General features: G+C 45.8%; 1 protein-coding gene across 4 annotated transcripts in view; it reads right to left on the reverse strand.

The window, feature by feature from the left end:
- Positions 1-21,382, reverse strand: part of MIER2 (MIER family member 2) — an 85,338-nt gene that overhangs the window by 56,544 nt on the left and 7,412 nt on the right. For all 4 annotated transcript variants that reach the window (XM_040321922.1, XM_040321914.1, XM_040321939.1 and 1 more), the window contains 3 exons: positions 20,086-20,202; positions 19,918-20,002; positions 17,528-17,568 (listed from right to left, as the gene is read on the reverse strand). In XM_040321922.1, coding sequence (XP_040177856.1) covers positions 17,528-17,568; positions 19,918-19,975 — 99 coding nt within the window. In that variant the 5' untranslated portion in view covers positions 19,976-20,002; positions 20,086-20,202. The remainder of the gene's footprint in view (positions 1-17,527; positions 17,569-19,917; positions 20,003-20,085; positions 20,203-21,382) is intronic.

The raw sequence follows: 21,382 nt of genomic DNA on the forward strand, positions 1-21,382 counted from the left end.
TCTCCATCTCCCAAACACTGGAGCGTAAGAGGAAGTACCCCTCTACCCACCCGCGATCCCTGGCCCTGAATGCCAGCATTTCAAAATTACTGGCCTTTGAAATGCTGTCATTCCGTCTGGTGGAGACGCAGAGTTTTAAAAGCCTGATGGCATTGGCTGTCCCACAGTACGTCGTGCCCAGCCGCCACTACTTTTCCAGGCGAGCCATCCCTTCCCTGCACAACCAAGTGAGGGACAAAATCAGGTGTGCACTGTGCAACGCCATCTGTGCCAAGGTCCACGTGGACCAGTAAGCACGGTCAGGGACGTTATATCTCCCTAACAGCGCACTGGGTAAATGTAGTGGCGGCTGGGCCTGAGGCGGATAGCAGTTTGGCGCATTGTCCTTCCCTCACAGAGGATTGCAGGGCGCTTCAGTTTGCCTCCTGTTCCTAACTCCTTCTACTCTGCTTCCTCATCCTCTACCGCCTCCTCATCCAGTCAGCGTAACAAATTCACCACCAACTTCAGCACAGCCATAGGTAAACGCCAGCAGGCAGTTTTAAAACTTTCCTGTTTGGGGGGAAAAACCACACACCACGCAGGAGTTGTGGAGGGACATGGAACAACAGACCGATGAGTGGTTGGCGTCAGTGAGCCTCAACCCGGGCCTGGTGGTGTGCGATAATGGGCGAAATCTCGTAGCAGCTCTGGGCCTAGCCGGTTTGACGCACATCCCTTGCCTGGCGCATGTGCTGAATTTGGTGGTGCAGAGTTTCCTGAAAACTTACCCCGATATGCCACAGCTGCTGCAGAAAGTGCGGGCCGTCTGTGCGCACTTTCAGCGTTCTCACCCTGCTGCTGCTCGCCTGGCAGCGCTGCAGCGTAACTTCGGACTTCCCGCTCACCGCCTCATATGTGATGTGCCCACAAGGTGGAACTCCACCTTGCACATGCTGGCCAGACTGTGCGAGCAGCAGCAGGCGATAGTGGAGTTCCAGCTGCAGCACGCACGTGTGAGTCACTCTGCGGAACAGAACTACTTTACCACCAATAACTGGGCCTCCATGTGAGACCTGTGTGCCTTGTTGCGCTGTTTTGAGTACTCCACCAACATGGAGAGTGCCGATGATGCCGCTCTCAGCGTGACTATCCCAGTTCTATGCCTCCTTGAAAAAACGCTACGGGCGATGATGGAAGAGGATGTGGCACAGGAGGAGGAGGAGGAATCGGGATCATTTCCAAGGCTTTCAGGGCAGTCATTCACAAGTGGCTCCGAGGGTGGGTTCGTGCACCAACAAAGGCCAGGTACACAATTGTCCAGCAAGGGCACAGTTCTGGAGGATGACGCGGTGGAGGATGAGGAGGAGGAAGACCTGGAGGAGGAGGAGGAACCATGTTCACAGCAGGATGGCATCCAGACCAGCTCATGGCCATTACTGGTGCGTGGCTGGGGGGATACAGAGGACACAGATGGTACACCTCCCACAGAGGCCAGCTGTTCGTTGCCTCTGGGCAGCCTGGCACACATGAGCTATTACATGCTGCAGTGTCTCCGCAACGACCGGCGTGTTTCGCACATTATAACAGGTGCTGATTACTGGGTGGCCACGCTGCTGGATCCCCGTTACAAGGACAATGTACCGTCCTTAATCCCCTCACTGGAGCGTGAACGCAAGATGCGCGAGTACAAGCGCACGCTGGTCGACGCGCTGCTGGTGCAATTCCCACCTGGCAGCGGGGGCACAGTGGAAGCAGAAGGCGAAGACAGGAGGAGGAGGAAGAGGTCGTCAACGCAGCAGGGGCACCGCCAGCACCTCAGAAGGCAGGGTTAGCATGGCCGAAATGTGGAAAAGCTTTGTCAGCACGCCACAACAAACAGCACCACTAGCTGATATGGAACGTTTTAGCAGGAGGCAGCATTTCAGCAACATGGTGGAGCAGTATGTGTGCACACGCCTACACGTACTGAATGACGGCTATGCCCCCTTAAACTTCTGGGTCTCCAAACTGGGCACATGGCCTGAGCTTGCCCTTTACGCCTTGGAGGTGCTGGCCTGCCCTGCGGCTAGTGTATTGTCTGAACGTGTATTTAGCACGGCAGGGGGCGTTATCACAGACAAGCGCAGCCGCCTGTCCAGAGCCAATGTGGACAAGCTCACGTTCATTAAAATGAACCAGGCATGGATCCCACAGGACTTGTCCGTTCCTTGTGCAGAATAGACACCGGGCCGGCCTTACCCAGCCATTGTTTTTTTTTCTGATCTTTCTAGGGTTGCCAAAAACATATTACACAGGTTCTCTGGCTGATTAAGTTGCTGCTAATTAAACTCACTTGGTGCCTTATCGACAGTAAATTAGCCCCAGAACCTGTGTAATTACTCTGTGTTCTGGTTTAAAGGGATGAGGTAGCAACCCTAGATCTTTCTCACTCTTTTGGGGTTTACCCCAATTTAAAAAATACATATATTAAAAACCAAAATCTGCTGTGTTGGCTACCTCCTCCTCCTCCACTGCCGCTTCCACCTACGCGCCACATCCACCTTAACCTCCTAATACATATGGACCTCGTCCTCCTAGGTCAAAATGATTTTATTTTTTATTTTTATGTTATTTTGAGTTATTTCCCTATCCATTTGCAGCCCTCCAGCCCTTTCCCTTTGTTTTTTAGAGACATTTTTGTAGTCAAAAGTTCGGGTCCCCATTCACTTCAATGGGGTTCGGGTCAAAGTCCGGGTTCGGGTCTGAACCCGGACATCCAGGTGTCCGCTCAACTCTACTCCTCACCCATCTGGCGCTGTAACCCCAAAATACTCCAAAACCAACACTATCAGAAGTCCATCTCAAAACACTTGACCAACTAGTTTTTGATTATTTCTGACTCTGAGGGATTCCTGCACAGTGTGGAATGCGCACAAAGCCTTTGTGAGAGGCATTCTCATACAATTTGGAGCAATTAAGAAAAAGAAAAATCCCAACAACTCCAAACTGTCCTCACAGACCTACGCAATACTGAATCCCAAAACAAACAGTTGCCCTCGGTTTCCCTGACCACTAAACTACAGTCCCTTTAGGGAACTCCCGACGCAACAATACGTCAGGCATTTGCGGCTCAATTATTCCAATGCCAATAGGGCAGGTAAATACCTGGCAAATAGGCTCAAAGCTGCACGTACAAAATCTAAAATAGCTTATCTAAAAAGTCCAACCTTTCCACATAAAATCACTAACCCCCAGGAAATAGTCGACCAGTTTGCGGATTATTATGGTTCTCTATACAACCTACACGATGACGCTACCACCCCACAGCCTAGCACAGACAAAATCCAAACGTTCCTGCGGCAAATAAATCTCCCATCACTGTCCACACAACAGCTTGAGGAACTTAACTCACCAATTATGGCCCTTGAAGTGGAAAGAGTTATACACTCCCTCCCTATTGGGAAATCCCAATGAGTATTTTAAGACATTTAAAGAGATCCTAGCGCCCCATATGTCAGCACTCTTCAATGCGGCCACGGGCTGTGCTTCCCTTCCCCAAGAAATGCTGAGGGCTCATATAGTGACGCTGGCAAAGCCAGGCAAGGTCCCTGACATTCCAGCCAATTTTCGGCCCATTTCCCTCCTCAACACTGATGTCAAAGTATACGCCAAACTTCTAGCCACAAGACTAACACATATCATTCCGCTACTTGTCAAAAACGACCAGATGGGCTTTGTGAGGGGGAGACAAATCTCCGATGCCACAAGGCGCATTATTAATGTGATACACCATGCTGAAAAAACTCAAAAACGCCTTCTCCATTATTTATTGACGCAGAGAAGGCGTTTGACCGGGTCCACTGGACTTATATGGAAATGGTTTTAGACAAATTTGGTTTCCAAGGTTCCATCTTAAGGGCTATCCTGGCCTTGTACTCATGTCCCTCTGCTCAGGTGTATTGCTCAGGATTTCTCTCCAGGCCATTTCCCATTACGAATGGAACGAGACAGGGGTGCCCCCTGTCTCCGTCCATATTCAACCTGATGATTGAACCATTGGCTGAAGCCATCAGGTCGAACCCAGTGATTACGGGCTTCCAGTTTGGCTCTGGCATGCATACCGTTAATCTCTTCGCGAACAATGTCATACTGCTGCTATCTAACCCGTCTACGTCCCTGAAGGAAGCCCACAATGTCCTCACGTCCTTTGGGGAGATATCATATTATAAAGTTATTTTCACCAAATCCCTGATTTTGGACATGGGTGTGCAACCCCACACAAAACGTATTTTGCAAAAACTACCACCATATACCTGGAGTCCGGGTAGGCTCACGTATTTGGGCATAACGCTTACAAATAAGTTCTCGGCACTTGCCAGAGCCAACCTGTCCCCGCTGGTGGCCAAACTGGAGGCCCAGCTTAGGGATATGTCTAAAAAAGAAGTGTCTTGGATGGGTAGGATTTCTGCCTATAAAATGCTAATTCTACCGCAGCTACTCTATGTATTCCGCACGCTACCGATCCACATACCTCAATTATATCTCAAGAGCCTCGCACAGCTCGGCTGGAATTACATATGGAACGGTAAAAAGGCTAGATGCTCACGAAAAACAACTTACTGTCACACAGGAGAGTATGTGGGGCGGGCCTAGCGGACATTCATGACTACTTATGGGCGATACGTTTAGACCAAATCAAACACTGGTTCCATGACTCTGACGATCCTTTATGGGTAGGGATAGAAAAAGCCGTATCACCAACTAAGGACCTGAAACTCCTACTACTAAGCGACAGATGGGTGCCATGGGACCTGACCACCTTACCCCCCACTGTACGGACGTCAGTAAGGGCTTGGAGGTTCCTCATAGAAAGCAAACGTCAGGATGTACATGACATTGACTATGCACTACCCCTGCAGCTGTTGGAAGCCAAAATCCCAATGTTGACAGTTAAGAGCCTGACTAACCAGGGTATCACAAGTATATCAGACCTTTATGTGGGTAACACACTGCAGTCGGCTAGCCAAATTATGACACAATACCACCTACCTAATAACACACTGTTCAAATGTTTGAGAATCACACACTTTCTAAAACCTTTCCCACCACCATCTCTAACTCTTCCGAGCGAAGTCTGGAGATTTTACTCTACAGCCAAAATAGATACCAAAGGCATATCGTTCTTTTAAAATATGTTTCAGGACAAATTAGTGGTCTCCAAAACCGCTGCAATGACAAAATGGGAAGTGGACCTAGGTACCACTTTCTTGGTAGGGCAATGGACAAATGCCTTCAAGGCAATTCACAAAGCCTCTCATTGTGTTAAACATTGGGAGTTGGCAATCGAAATAGCAAACAGGTGGCATTACACCCCACTAAGAAAAGCCACATTCTTCCCGGGGGCGTCACCCAGCTGCTGGAGAGCATGTGGGCACATAGGTAATCTCCTACACATGCTGTGGCAATGTCCTACCATAAAAGGCCTTTGGAACCAAGTCTTCTAATTAATCTCGTCTTTGACAGGGGTGCTATCATCCCCTGATCCGGCTTTAGCCCTCCTTCACATTGGTATCGACAGATACCCATGCAACATGAGACCAGTTGTCACCCACTTACTGTTAGAAACACGTTCCATGATTCTACGACATTGGAAATCCAATAAGGCTATAAACGTGTCGAACATAGTTGCAGGGACCCATAGGAACTACACGTTTGAAAGACTTATAGCCATTAACCATATGAAATGCAAGCAGTTTGACGCCTGCTGGTCCATATGGCCCAAATGTTTGAGGTTTTTAAAAGCTTTGTTAAATTGTTTTTGATTCTTGAATTGTGACTACTGTTCTCTTCTGTATTCTGTCACGTATGTACCATGGTAGATGTGTATATAATTTCACCCTGTGTATGTCATTTCACCCTATTTTCCTTGTTATCCCTTAAAAATATTCAATAAAAATATTAAAAAACAAAAACATGGGGAGGATGTCCCCATGTTGATGGGGACAAGGGCCTCACCCCCACAACTCTTGCCCAGTGGTTGTGGGGGTCTGCGGGTAGGGGGCTAATCGGAATCTGGAAGCCCCCTTTAACAAAGGGGACCCCCAGATTCCGGCTTCCCCCTATGTGAATTGGTAACGGGGTACATTGTACCCCTTCCATTTCACAAAGAAAGTGTAAAAATGTTTAAAAACCACACAGACACAGTTGGGATAAGTCCTTTGTATAAAAAAAAAAAAAAAAAAAACATTCCAGCGATGTAATCCAGTCTGTCCAGCGTTGTTCTCTATGTCCTGCGGTGAGCCGATGTCCAGCAATGCTGCAGTCTCCACTCCACACAAAATCCCCATGACGCGTAAGAGGCAGCGGGGTCACCCGTCCACATCATTGGGTAAGCCCAGGCTTTCACTGGCAAGCATTATTAAAATCACTGCTCCCGAAAAAACAGCAGTTTTTAAAACTTTTTTTTTGCAGTGATACGTGTCCCCTGGGGCAGGACCCGGGTTCCCAAACACTTTTTATGACAATAACTTGCATATTAACCTTTAAAATTAGCACTTTTGATTTTTCATGTTTGTGTCCCATAGACTAACAGTGTTTGAACAAATTGTTTTCCTGTTCGCATGTTCTGGTGCGAACCGAACCGGGGGGGGGGGGGGGGTGTTCGGCTCATCCCTACTCACCAGATAATTAAGTATAATAAGCCTCATAATAATCAGATCCTTTGGGAAGCGATATGGGTCAGTGGGGGAAGATCCTTTACTTAAGCTCAATCCTTAGATGTCTCCTTATGCTTGTATAATAAGGCTCAGCAAAAGCGAAGTATATATCATAGCACAATATGTTTACATGTACGCCTCCCTTAATGACCGGGTTCTGTTCCACCGACCAGGTCATTAAACAAATTGGTCGTTAAATGAGAAACCACAATTAATCAAAATTTTAAGCATTCCCAACTGTACTGTACTTTGAAAAAAGGTCTAAAACACAAAACTTCAATGCAATAATGTTGTTGTATTTATTTTGCAGTACAGAACACAAAAACAAAAAAAGAGATTTTTAATACAGCTTACCTGTAAAATCTTTTTCTTGGAGTACATCACGGGACACAGAGCGGCATTCATTACTATATGGGTTATATGGAGTACCTTCAGGTGTAGACACTGGCAATCTCAAACAGGAAATGCCCCTCCCTATATAACCCCCTCCCATAGGAGGAGTACCTCAGTTTTGTAGCAAGCAGTATGCCTCCCAAAATGGTCCTCAAAAAAGAGGGGTGGGAGCTCTGTGTCCCGTGATGTACTCCAAGAAAAAGATTTTACAGGTAAGCTGTATTAAAAATCTCTTTTTCTTTATCGTACATCACGGGACACAGAGCGGCATTCATTACTATATGGGATGTCCCAAAGCAATGCTTACAATGAGGGGAGGGAGAACATCTCCAAGACAAAAGGATTTAATTTAGAGATATACTCAAATCATAATAAATCCAACTTAGTTGAGAAAAATAATTTTTAAATTTTAAATTTAACTCAAAAAAGAGGAGCCCCCGGAATCCGAGGGTCTCAAACTGCAGCCTGCAGCACTGCCTGCCCGAAGGCAGTATCAGTATCCCTTCTTACGTCCAACTTGTAGAATTTTGTAAACGTGTGGACAGAAGACCAGGTTGCCGCCTTGCAAACTTGAGCCATAGAGATCTGGTGGTGTGCTGCCCAGGAGGCGCCCATGGCTCTAGTAGAATGAGCCTTTAATGATACTGGAGGAGGCAACCCTTTCAAGCCGTAGGCCTGAGTGATTAATTGCTTAATCCACCTAGAAATGGTGGACTTTGCAGCTGCCTGCCCCTTCTTGGGCCCATCCGGTAGAATGAACAGCACATCTGTTTTCCGGATCTTCTTTGTAGCTTTAAGATAGGCCTTCATGGCCCTGACAATATCCAAGGTATGCAGCAACCCTTCCTTTCTGGAAGTAGGTTTAGGGAAGAAGGATGGTAATACCAAATCCTGGTTCAAATGAAAACTGGATATGACCTTCGGTAGGAAGGAAGGATGAGGGCGGAGAACGACCCTGTCCTTATGAAAAACAAGATATGGTTCCTTACAGGATAAGGCCGCCAGCTCCGAAACTCTTCTTGCGGAAACTATGGCAACCAAAAATACTAACTTCCTTGTCAGTAGAACCAAAGGAATATCAGCCAACGGCTCAAACGGTTGTTTCTGTAAACTTGACAGAACAAGATTTAAATCCCACGGACAAAGCGGGGATTTAACTGGAGGTCTAATACGTAAGACCCCTTGAAGGAAGGTCTTAACCAGCGAGTGGGTGGCCAGCGGCCGCTGAAACCACACTGACAGAGCAGAAATCTGTCCTTTGATTGTGCTTAATGCCAATCCTTTATCCACTCCTAGCTGGAGAAAACTTAATACTCTATCGATGGTAAATTTGCGAGAAAGCCATCGCTTGGACTCACACCAGCCTACATAGGCCTTCCAGACCCTGTAATAAATCACCCTAGAGACCGGTTTCCTGGCTCTGATTAGGGTAGAGATTACTTTCTGAGACAGACCTCTACCCCTGAGAATCAGGGATTCAGCCTCCAGGCCGTCAAATTTAGATGCCGTAAGGCAGGGTGGAGGATCGGACCTTGCGATAGCAGGTCTGGCCGTAGAGGAAGAGTCCAAGGGTCTCCCACTACCATCCTTAAGATTAGTGAGTACCATGCCCTTCTGGGCCATGCTGGAGCTACCAGGATGACTGGTATGTGCTCCACCCGGATCCTGCGCAGCAGGCGGGGTAGTAACTGGAGCGGGGGAAACGCATAAAGAAGTTTGAACTGATGCCAAGGGCAAACCAACGCATCGGTTCCGCAGGCCATCGGATCCCTTGAGCGGGATATGAACCTGTCTAGTTTCTTGTTGAGTCTCGATGCCATGATATCCACGTCCGGCACTCCCCATCTTTGGCAGAGTGCTTGAAAGACTTGTGGATGCAGAGACCATTCCCCCGGCCATAGAGTCTGGCGGCTTAAGAAGTCCGCCTGAAAGTTGTCCACTCCTGGAATGAATATTGCCGATATGCAGGGCACATGAGCCTCTGCCCATAGGAGAATCAAGCTCACCTCTCTCTGAGCGGCTTGACTCCTGGTTCCCCCTTGGTGATTTATGTATGCCACGGCCGTGGCATTGTCTGATTGAATTCTCACCGGGAACCCCTGCAATTTTGACGTCCAAGCCCTGAGGGCTAGTCGAGCAGCTCTGAGCTCCAAGATGTTGATGGGCAACTGCTTCTCTGGCTTTGCCCAAGTACCTTGGCGAGTGCAACCATCCAAAATTGCTCCCCAGCCCGTCAGGCTGGCGTCTGTGGTCACTATCTTCCAAGCCACTGGGCTGAAAGACTTCCCTTTCAGTAGATTCTGAGGGTCTAACCACCAACACAGACTTTGTCGGACTCTTGATGAGAGCGGCAACGGGATATCCAAGGCCTGTGGCCTTCTGCTCCATGCTGACAGGATGGCTGCCTGTAGGATGCGAGTGTGGCTCTGGGCGTATGGTACCGCCTCGAATGTGGCCACCATCTTGCCTAGTAACCTCATACATAGGCGAATAGTCGGTTCTTTCTTGCTTAGAACCAGTAGGATTAATTCCTTGATGGCTTTTACCTTCCTCAGAGGTAGGAACACTCCTTGTTGTTCTGTGTCTAATCTCATGCCGAGATATTCCAACTGCCTTGTGGGCTGGAAAGCTGACTTTTCTCGATTTAGGACCCAGCCGAACCTCTCGAGGTATTGGACCGTGAGGGCCACTGCTCGCTCCAAGCCGGGAGACGAGTGGTCTATGACTAGGAGGTCGTCCAGGTATGCTAGGATCGTGACCCCTTGGATCCTTAGCTTGGCTAGGATCGGAGCTAGGACCTTCGTGAACACCCGGGGGGCCGTAGCCAACCCGAAGGGAAGCGCCACGAATTGGAAGTGACGCGAAGCCACCATGAAGCGTAGATATCTTTGATGTGGCTGATAAATTGGAACATGAAGGTAGGCATCCTTTATGTCTATGGACGCCATGAAGTCGTCCTTCTGGAGTGTGGCAGCTGCTGACCGCACGGATTCCATCCGAAATGAGCGGATCTTTAGATATGCATTTACCATCTTTAGGTCCAAAATTGGCCTGACATCTCCATTGGGGATGATGAATAGGTTGGAGTAGAAACCCAGCCCCTGTTCCAGGCTGGCCGGAATCCGAGGCGGATCGTTTGGAATCCTCGACTCCTGGAAATGAGGAGGAGGAAACCTTAGGAAATCTAATTTGTAGCCTGTGGCCACGGAAGACCGTACCCACTCGTCGGGAATGCTGGCTTCCCAAATCTCTGAAAAGAGTCGCAGCCTTCCCCCCACCTTCGTGGGTGGGGGCGCCCCTTCATAAGGTTGGCTTGGGGGCTGGTTTTGCTGGTTTGCGAAACCACTGCCTTTTGCCTCTAACAGCCTGTCCTTGTGATTTGCTGTTGAAGCCGAAGTTTGCTTTTGCAGGAGGCCGTCGATACTGCTTGGCATTAGAGGGCCCCTGCCCAGGGGAATACTGTCGTTTAAACGCAGGCCCCTGAACCTTCTTCTTAGTTGGCAAGAGAGTACTCTTGCCGTTTGAAATGGTCTGAATGTATTTATCTAGGTCTTCTCCGAAGAGTCGTCCTCCATGGAAGGGGAACCCTACCAGGAGCTTCTTGCATGGGGGCTCAGCCTCCCAGCTTTTTAACCATAAGAGTCTTCTCATATGGATAAGGGATAACGATAAACGTGACGCTTGCTGGATAGAATCCTTGATTGCGTCTACCGTAAAACATATGGCCTTAGGGACATCCGAAAATTCTTCTGCCTGCTGGGCAGGAATAAGTTTAAGCATCTGCTTAAATTGATCCGATAATGCTTGAGCGACCCCAATCGCAGCCACAGCTGGCTGTACTACTGCCCCTGCAGTAGTGAAGGAGTTCTTAAGTAGTGCTTCCAAGCGCTTATCAACTGGATCCTTGAACACCTGTATGTTTTCTACAGGGCATGTTAACGATTTGTTAACACATGAGATGGCTGCGTCCACTGCAGGAGTAGCCCATCTTTTGGAAAATTTTTCTTCCATAGGATATAGGACAGAGAACTTCTTAGGTGGTAAGAAGATCTTATCTGGCTTGTTCCAATCTTGGAACAAAACTCCCTCTAATAGAGGATGGATCGGAAACACAGCATTGCTTTGAGGCGCCCTCAGTGAACCCAAAGCTGAAACCGTCGATACCTGGAGATCTGGTACTGGCAAGTTGAATGCCCTATGGACCAAGTCCGACAATCCTTGAATCCACCAGCTCTCCCTCAGGGAGACTGCCCCAGACTCCTCTGTATCCGGATCTTCGATCCCTGAACCTACTTGGTCCTTGTCCAAGAGGTCGTCCAATTCCCCTGAGGAAAGGACCTCCTCTTCTGAGGGTCCGCGCTCGGGCGACGGAGATCTATTCCGCTTACTGCCCCGCATAGCTGCGGCTATCATTTTACCCATGCTTTTCTGCATCTCTTTTAAAGAGGTGAGTAATACCTCCTCCGTGACCATCTTAGGGTTGGACTGACCCGCGTCAGCTCCAGCCCCAGATCCCGATGGCCCCAAGGCTCCCTGTGGGGAAAGCAGCGGCATAGCATTGTCCGAGACCTCAGACTCTCTGGGGGAATCCCCACCTCTTGTACCCTTGTTTTTTGATGCCATGGTACAATACCGAGGTACACCTGCTACTTATTGGTACCTGGGACTTATAAATAGTTAAATGCCCAAACACCTGTTTGGGGGATAAAAAATGCTTCCTCTCCCCTAGATGACACTTCTCTTTTTTTTTTTTTTTTTTTCAAATCTAGGAAAGAAAAAACATTCTGTCCCCCTGAGTAGTATTGCAAGAAAAACTATGAGATGGAAAAGAAACAGCCTATTCCTAGGCTTGAAAACAGTCTTTCTGAAGACTGCAATATTCTTTCTGGCCACTGTGTGTCCTCGGCGCCCCGTGCTTGCCGTTCTGGTCTTTCCTCCTCAGTTCCAAAGTATTGAATGAGCTATATGGAACAAACAAGGAAGGGCCGCCCCTTCCTTAAGCCACTGACCCGCCCTTCCCCCCCAGCAATCTCAAACAGGAAATGCCCCTCCCGACAGGGGGGGGGGTGGGGTTGGGAGGAAGGGACCTCTCTGCTCCAGCAAACTGCAGCCATGAGGAGGTCAGCGTTTTGCCTGCTTTGCAGGCCGTGAGGAGGAAGACTGAATGGAGCATCGCCTGGAGGCTTGCAGGTAAGCACAGCTCTCTGACACACACATATATTTTTATATAACACAGGCCCCACTCAATGCTTTTCCAACACTACAAGGGAGGTCACATCTTATGGGGAATAATACATATAGAGCCATCCTATCTTTATGATATGTGACTAGTTTGCCAGATGCAGTGCATAACTTTAGGCATGTCCCCTGTGACCCCCCAGAAAAAACCTGCTAAGAACCAAGTTCCGCAAGTTTTCCCCTCACTTACCTGCTCCATGCCGCAGGACTTTGCCAAGCAAGAGGCCCAATCTTCCCCCATCTCGGTGGGGATGTCTAGACCTTCAGGCCCTGGGTTCCTATGAAGGATCCACTGTCCTGGGCCCATATAGCACTCTGGCAACAGAAACATTAGGCACCCAAAGGTTTCTAAGTTCTGGGCCCAGGGTCCAGCTCTCTAAAAAGAAAAGCATTATGGGCTATACCCCAAGGGTTTGGGGTCCGGTTACTGACCACTTTAGCGCTGAGGCTTTTTTGGACAGAACCGGTTAGCTCACCTAATCCCAAGGATGTGGAGGCAAGCTAAACCATGACTAACACCTAAGACACTGGCGGAAAAACTGAGGTACTCCTCCTATGGGAGGGGGTTATATAGGGAGGGGCATTTCCTGTTTGAGATTGCCAGTGTCTACACCTGAAGGTACTCCATATAACCCATATAGTAATGAATGCCGCTCTGTGTCCCGTGATGTACGATAAAGAAATACTGTACAGGATACAATGATGTACAATGTTCAAAAAGTTTAACGTATACTGTACAGTAGACATTTAGAGTATTTTTGCCATTAAATTCTTCAAAGGACGATAGTGCTTCAGGGTCATAGGTGTCATCACTGAAATTGAAATGACCAGTATCATTGGAGTTACCAGCAGGGTCATCAAAAGTTGTAGATGAGGGAGAAGACGACAAGGAAATGATAGAACTGGTAGGGGTAGCTTGTAGGAAGAATTATGTTAAGGTGCTCAGCAATGAAATTTTTTTCGTCATAAATTTCACAACATTGCATAAGTTCTTTCATCCGCCGTTCCACTTTAGAGAAACTTTCAACATTTGGGTCCATATTCTCCAATTGTAATAAAGCTGCATTCACTTTTGAGAACATGCCAGCTTACCCCAACTGTGAACTTCTTTTGTACCTCTTTATTGGTTCCTCCTTTTCTTCCTCTTCCTGTTCAAAGTGCTGCTGTGCTTCCAACTCTAAATCTTCATTACTTAGCTCTCCCTCAAAAAAATCCAAATTCTTTAATAACGGTCACTTCAACATCTAAGTTTATAACTTCAACATCCGTTTCATCAAACTCTTCGCTAATGTTCACAAAACGCTTTATGCATTTTTTACATATACCCTGCATACACTTTTGTTACTCGTTCCCAAGCTGATGCAAGGTTTTTTTATGCAGTGTAAAATGGTGTAAGCTTTCCAAAAATCCCAAAGGGCAAATTCATAATTTTCAGCTTTGAAAAAGGTGCTGTGCAAATAATAGGCCTTAAATGTTGCTCTCTGATCCATGGGTTGTAGGATAGCAGTTGTGTTTTTAGGCACACTACACTAACTTTACGTCTGGATGCAGATCATCAAGATGCTGAGGGGGGCCTGGGGCATTATCAAGCAGGAGGATAATTTTAAAGGGAACACCCTTTTGCTAACAACGCTTGACCGAGGGTATGAGTTGGTGAACCAGTCATCAAATAAAGCCTGTGTCATCCATGCTTTGTTATTTGCACGATAATAAACAGGCAGTGTGTGCTTTCTAACCTGCTTCCACATCTGCACTTGCAGCCTCCCCACTGATACTCAGATTATGGAGTTTGAATCTTCAACGAAACCTCTGAAACCATCCATGGCTTGCTGTAAATGTTTCAGTCGAATCTTCTCCTTTGTTCACTTTCAAATTATCGAAAATACTGTGTGCTTTGGTTTGACTCATTGGCATTCTTTTTTTCTATTTGGTCGTCAATCCATACCCCCAGCAATGCCTCTTTCACTCCATGTGCAAGTTTCAATTCTTTCCAACCTCATAGTGCTTAAAGATCTTATTTTTTCATATCAATAGATTCTTTTTTTCTGAGCACTTTCTGCAGGTGCATGCACACTTTTTCTTTTTGCTGACATGGCGTGGGAAATACCTGTATACAGTACAAGCTCACAGTACTGTGTGTATATAAGGACATAAAACAGTACAGTATACAGCAGTCCTCAAAAAATCCACTCGTCTGCTCACATTTTGTGAGTGGATTTTAAAGGCCTGGCGAGGAAGGGTTGCCTGGGAGAGAGGGGGGGGGGGGGGGCGATCACTGCCAGCCGGCGGGTTGTATGGGAGTCCTTCACCCAGCGCTTGTTTGAGGGGAAGAGGAGAGAGCCGGCTGTATGATTCAGAGCTCGGGGGACATCACTAGCGGCTTTCTTTGCAATAGCCAAATGTTCCCCGCACTCGCAGTCACACACAGTCCCGCCCCCTGGTACCAGGGAATTTGATACAGAGCACCTGTCTTATCCCGGGACGATTGGACAGGTATCAAAGTTCCCCGGCCAGGGGGCGGGCTGCATGTGTCGCCGAGCGGCGGGAACACAGATTTAAATCAAAGCTGTCCCTCTGTGCTCTTATCATCTGGCCAGCTAATGCTCTTCCTCTCCTCTGTTCCCCTGCATTATGGACACAGGTAGGCAGCATGGTGGACACGGGCGAGGCTGCATTGGTGGACACGGGCGAGGCTGCATTGGAGGACACGGGCGAGGCTGCATTGGAGGACACGGGCGAGGCTGCATTGGAGGACACGGGCGAGGCTGCATTGGAGGACACGGGCGAGGCTGCATTGGAGGACACGGGCGAGGCTGCATTGGAGGACACGGGCGAGGCTGCATTGGAGGACACGGGCGAGGCTGCAATGGAGGACACGGGCGAGGCTGCAATGGAGGACACGGGTAGGCTGCATTAATGGACACGGACAATTTTGCTTAATTCTGCATAAAACATTTAATGTGTAATTTCATGAGATAATTTATGGGGGGTGTTTAGGGGCGGGGCAGGGTAGGGGTTGGGTGTGGCAACTGGTGACGAGTAACCCTTGAGGTCTGGCTAGTAGCTCAGGACTTGAAATTTTGAGCCCTGGTATACAGTACACTAGAAGGGGCATTAAGAAGAACAGAGTACAGTACTGTACATACCTGTAAAACAGCAGGCCGGGAGTAAGAATTAGGCTGATGCAGAGTGATGACATGATGTCCTGTGTGTGGGTCAGGAAAGCGGGAGAGTTGGTCGTAAGTCTGAACGGTCACATGTCGAAGAGCTGGTCGTAAGTCCGAGTTGTTGTCCTGAGCGGGTCAAGTCCAAGCGGTCGTTAAACAGACGTTACTTTTTGTACGCTTGGTTCCGTTGTGTTGGAACGCTCGCTGCAACTTGGAGGAACGGTGTTCCTGTTCTACTGGCTGTACATGTTGGTACTGACTTATTAGCACCTAAAAATGCAAGTTTTAATACACATATTGCCCTATGATAAATTCTTCGCTTTTGCCGAGCCTTATTATCATACAAGCATAAGGAAACATCTAAGGATTGAGATTAAGTGAAGGATCATCCCCCTCTGACCCATATCGCTTCCCAAAGGATCTAAATTATTATGAGTCTTATTATACTTAGTTATCTGGCGATTGTGTATTTCTCTCACACGCGATGGTGGAGCATGGATAACCAAGATTACCTGTCACTACACAGACTTTCTTTTTTGGTGTTTGGATATCTTTTGGTGTCTTTCATCCTTTTGTTTCACTATATTGATTTTTTGTGGGTTATTTATTATGCACCAAATTATTGTTTATTTCTAGATTTGTTTTGAGTTAGCGCCAAGCTTTTTATATATTTTTAAATAAAATCAATTTGTTTAATGATTTTTTCATGGTCCTGAATTATGATTATGGTTTATAGGTGCACTACAGCATATGTCTATGGTTGCTCTGCAAAGGCATTATTTTTTGCTGGTTTGATTAATATGGCCACTATACAGCTGCTCATAATTAATGCAGAGACTTACAAATAAGGTCACTGGTACTCCTAGCAGTAGGCTGATGAAAGGGGATTGTTCCCATAAAACAAGTTTCAAGACTCTCCTTGGCATATACTAACTTCCTACATCATTCCAATGGGTTAGTTCCCATTTTACAGCAGCCAGAGGTTCTCTCTGCACAGGCCAGTGTCTCTCCAGGCTTTCACAGCAGTCTGGCCAGGTTTCCACAGCACACATGTACCTGTATGTGGATTGAGTGACCTGAAGCCCCTTGACAGCTGTGGATTACATGGCTTCATTTCACCCAATGTTGTGAGTGCATCTCATTCATTTGTTTTACATACTGCACTAGGTGTATTGCGCTGGATTTCACTCTGTGCTCTCATATATCTATGGAGCTCCTCCCTCATGCGATCTGGACGTATGGACTCAGTTTAAACACAATGAGATGTTGTTGAATAGTGCACAGTGTATTCGTGACAAAATTTTACTTGTAAATAGTTTTTAATGCTTTTATATTGTTACTTTGTATGAGGACTTTTTATTTTGCATTTTTTGAGTCATCTCCATATTGGAAACCGCACATATACCTGAACATAGCCCAATCCTCCTTTCCTCACTTTTACATCATCATTACACTTGGGCTGAACACCTGTTTTTTTTTTCCTTTTCCGTTTGTTGGTTAGTTATCATTCATTGAGAAATGTAAAGTGTTCTTTGAATTGCGCCCCTTCCAAGCAAGCAACCTCATGTGTTCACTGAGCAGCACGGCTACTGCTTGGCACAAAACTCAGAAATTAAACAGCAATCTGCTGTTGCTGCAGAATGGTGCTTACTTCAGTGATTGGCAGCTTCTGTGAGGATTGACCAGGTATGAAACACGCATATTTACATTGGTCCAAAACAGACCAGTATGCAAAAAAAAGCTGTACTTAAACTTCAGCTTTAAGAGTTACATTTTATAAGGAGGTTAGGTGCTACGATTTAGAAAGGGAATAAATAGGTATTATGGTAAGTGTAACTATTAAAGAAAGATTAGAGGCCAGACATGTTTGGGGACACTGGTTTCTTTTTTTACACTATACAGTAAGTTTTATGTCAAGATCTAACCAAAGTGTGACTGAATATAACAGATTATACATTTTCCTAAATGTGGTAAACTGTTATAGCAGCAAACATAGGATGAAGTCCATCACCATTTCTAAAACTTACATTCTTGAAGAAATAAAGTCCTTACCTCAGACGTGATCTCACACTCCACTGTCCAGTCCTCAGGAGCTGTTAAAAAATGAACATACATTAAATTTGACAGAAAATGTTTGCAATAGTTTCATTAACAAGTTGGTATTAAATGCAACCCTATATTTCTCAAAATATTAATTTGTTTCCCCTTGTATAAAAACATACAAAATTCAGCTTCGGTTTGTTGTAAATTTATAAGGAAAGGGCAACACCGGTGGCTAGGATTTCAGATTTAAAAATTTTCTTTTCACATAACATTACATATCATCAAACAAATGAATTGTATAATTAATAAAAAAATCCAACATAAAAAGAGATACACCAATTCTTCCCAAAACACAAGTGAAAAAAAAAATCAAATATATAAACACATTTTTCAAAACCTTGGTGAAATTAAAACAGAAGTTTCCATGAAGTCCACCAAGTGCTTCAATGCTCACACCTCTCCCCAACAGGCAGAGACTCACCAGATAGCCATGCCTCTCTTGTATAGGATTGTCAAAATTGCGCTTTATGTATAATGGCAGGTCACTGTTTATCACCTGGTCAATCCACTCCAAGCAAGTACAGCAAAAATGGGTCTACCAGATGTAAAAATGAGAGCCAAATGGCTCCAATGGTGTAAAACAATAAAACACTCACTTTTATTAAAAGCCAAGAAACTGCCTACAACGTATAAAACAATAGAAGCACATTACTCCATCCCATCGGGTTAATTTGTAAAGTCAGCGATATTAGGCAAGTATACACCAGGAAGCTTCTGCTCAGTCACATCTCTCACCAGCTCCTGGTACGTCACGTTCGGTGAAACCACTGTCACATACAGGGATCCCCTGGACAAAGTCATAAGGACGAAACACATCACAGTAACATAGTCACGTTGAAAAAAAGACACTAGTCCACACAATTAAAATGTAATAGAAAACCTGCATATACACTATCCTATACCCACAAATGATCCAGAGGAAGGCAAAAAACACAGATTTCTTCTGCCTCTGCACCTTTGCCTTGGGCCTTCTCTACCTGGTACCCCCAGCCTATCATCCTTACTGCACTGTCTCTGCCTGGGTGTTTGTTGAAAAGTGGGGGGACAGCTGGTGACCACCGACTGCCTGCCTGGACTGCGATCTTCCAGGACTCGCTACTTGCTACCGCAGCCCCCTTCACCGCAGTCAGATCCCATACTGGTCGGACAACTGCGGGCCTTGTTGGCTGAAATGGGGATGGGTCCCGGGAAGGAGGAGTCAGCCTCGCTATCTCAAGACAGTACAGCCATGATCCTTGCTGCGATCAAGCAGAGCAGGACCTCTGTTCCCGATCTCTTCGGCAGTTTATGAAGATGGAAGTGCTCAATTCTGAGTGTTTCAGAGTTGTCATTCCCTAGCTTGTGTAGCTGAGGAAACAGGCAATCAAGCATGATCTGTTCTTGATCAGCTGCATTGGAGGGCATGGGAGACATTGTATCTATACAGAGCACCTGTCACATGCCCAATGCCATCACATAGGGGGCTTGTTAGGCACTTGTGATAAGAGTAATGTTAAATGGAAAAAAAAAAATAAAAAAAAAAAAAAAGGTTTAAAAAAAATATATAAGAAAATAGTCCAAGAATAACTCTAGACTGATGATCAGTAAAGTCTTTAAAAGTGTTGCATATGGAGATTTTTAGGTAATTTTAAGACTTTGTGCTGGTTTCCACTAAAATTTGTTTTTAGTGTATTTTTCCCTGAAAATATGATTAATTATGCTAAATATTGCTCTAGAGGCAAACTGGTTAAACAGTGCTAATCCACCAGAGAGTATGCCTCTAGAATTAAAATAAAGTGAAGGGTTCTCCCATGTGGGTGACCAACTTAGAAACTACATAAAAATATACAAGCAAGGCTACTGCCTAAAAGGAGATTTCCTAACACCTTCAAAAACTGGCCTGTCAAATATCAAACATTCAGAAACAAAACAGATGAAGCACCTTTACACGTTCTATAGCCTGCTAGTCACGACAGAAAGTTTTTGGAGAAGGGGACAGGAAAACTCAGTTCTTGTCCCGATAACTCCACAAGGAATCACCATATATACTGGCCTGACCTGAATAGCAGAGCCCTTTGCTATTATCCAGCTTTAATCTACCAGTAGCTGTTGATAGTAGAAACATCTTCTAATCATAGCAAAAAAAAGTAGCAAAAATAAAGACAACCAACCATTCTTCTAAGACCACTAAGCAAAAGTGAGCTGGACTAAATTGGGAGGGGCAAAACCCCTTAGTGCCTTCAGTTTACCATGTGCCTAGTGTCCACTTCTCCCGTGGGCAGCAGTAAAACCATAGGTTAGTTACTATCATTCTGTGTACCTCAATAGACAAAAATAACCCCTCTTTCATATATACTTACAATCTGCCAAACGAGGAGAGAGATCAGCAGACCCTCCAGAAGCCAAAGAAGGAGACATCGGTTCAGTTTCAGCTGATATTTGTACCTGTGCAATGAAAATATAAGGCAATTGTATCCTATATCTAATTAAAAGCAGTGCATTTTTATATGTACGTTGGTATTTCTTACCTGAAATAAAGGCTGTGTACGTTCAGATTCACTACTCTCTACATCATTTTCTGGTAAAGGGTCTGATGCTTCATAGCCGTAAAATGCTAATAAATCTTGGACAGCCAGCTCCTCTTCCTACTCATCAAACAAGGAAAAAAACTATCAGATACCTGTCGTATAACACCATCAGCCCAGAAAAGAGCTGACGAACTAAAGCTTAACTCCAAACATCTAAATACACAGATGAAATAAATATAAGGGAGCCGTTTTACATGACAAAGGATTTGTAGTTCTGTCCATATAGTTTGAGATGTAGACAGCTCTGCCTCACCACACAGCTTTTTTGGGCAGGGGAGGAGATCTGTAGTTAGGTAGCACTAGGTCCCCCCACCCTCTGACAGTGAACAGAGAAGCAGCAGACTGAGGAGCTTAAAAGGGGTTGTAAAGGAAAAATGTTTTTTTCATAATAAGCATCCTTTACCTGCAGACATTCCTCATTGTTCGTTTTTTGCTCAGAAGTTTCTCTATTTCTTCTCTGTTCTGTTCACTTCTGCTTGTCTGATTTTTACTCACCACCGAGATAGGAGGCTTTACTGCGGTGGTGAGTAACGTGCTCACCCCCTCCTGGGAACTACATCTGTGCGGCAGAACGCTCTCTACGTGTTAGAGACTTCAAGGAGGTGTGAATTACTGGGCGTGCCGCAATTCATACTGGGAAATGTAGTTCTTACATGAACGAGCGCCGCAAACCAGGAAGTGAATGAGAGAACAGAAACTAGAACGCCGGAGGTGATATAGATGAAGGAATTTAATAGGTATTTACTCGTTTTTTAACAGAATCATTACACTATTCTGTCTGTCTACCTTGCAGACAATAATTTTAGGCAAAAAAATGTTTTCCTTTACAACTCCTTTAAAGTAAATGTAAAGTTTACCTTTTTTTTCTTTTAAATAACAAACACGTCATACTCAAGTAAGTATTTTAGGTGCAGGGGAGAGCAGACAAAGTTTTTTTTAACCTTAAAGGGTTTGTAAAGGAAATATTTTATTTATCTTAATAGCTTCCTTAACCTTAATGCAGTGCTGTTTTCATGTCCTTATTGTTAGTTTTTGCTCTCAAGTTGCTGTAATTCTTCTCTGATCTCCACACTTCCTGGTTGTCTGTTTCCTGATAACCACAGTACTGGGAGCTTTCTCTCTGTGGTCACTAATCAAGGAGGTGTGATTACTGTGTGTCTAAAACCCCACAGCACCAGTTTCGTTTTCCAAACCATCACTGCCCTTTATTGGCTCTGTGGCTCTGTACATCACAGAA

This window comes from Rana temporaria, chromosome 1 (assembly GCF_905171775.1).
Source record: "Rana temporaria chromosome 1, aRanTem1.1, whole genome shotgun sequence".
NCBI lineage: Eukaryota > Metazoa > Chordata > Amphibia > Anura > Ranidae > Rana > Rana temporaria.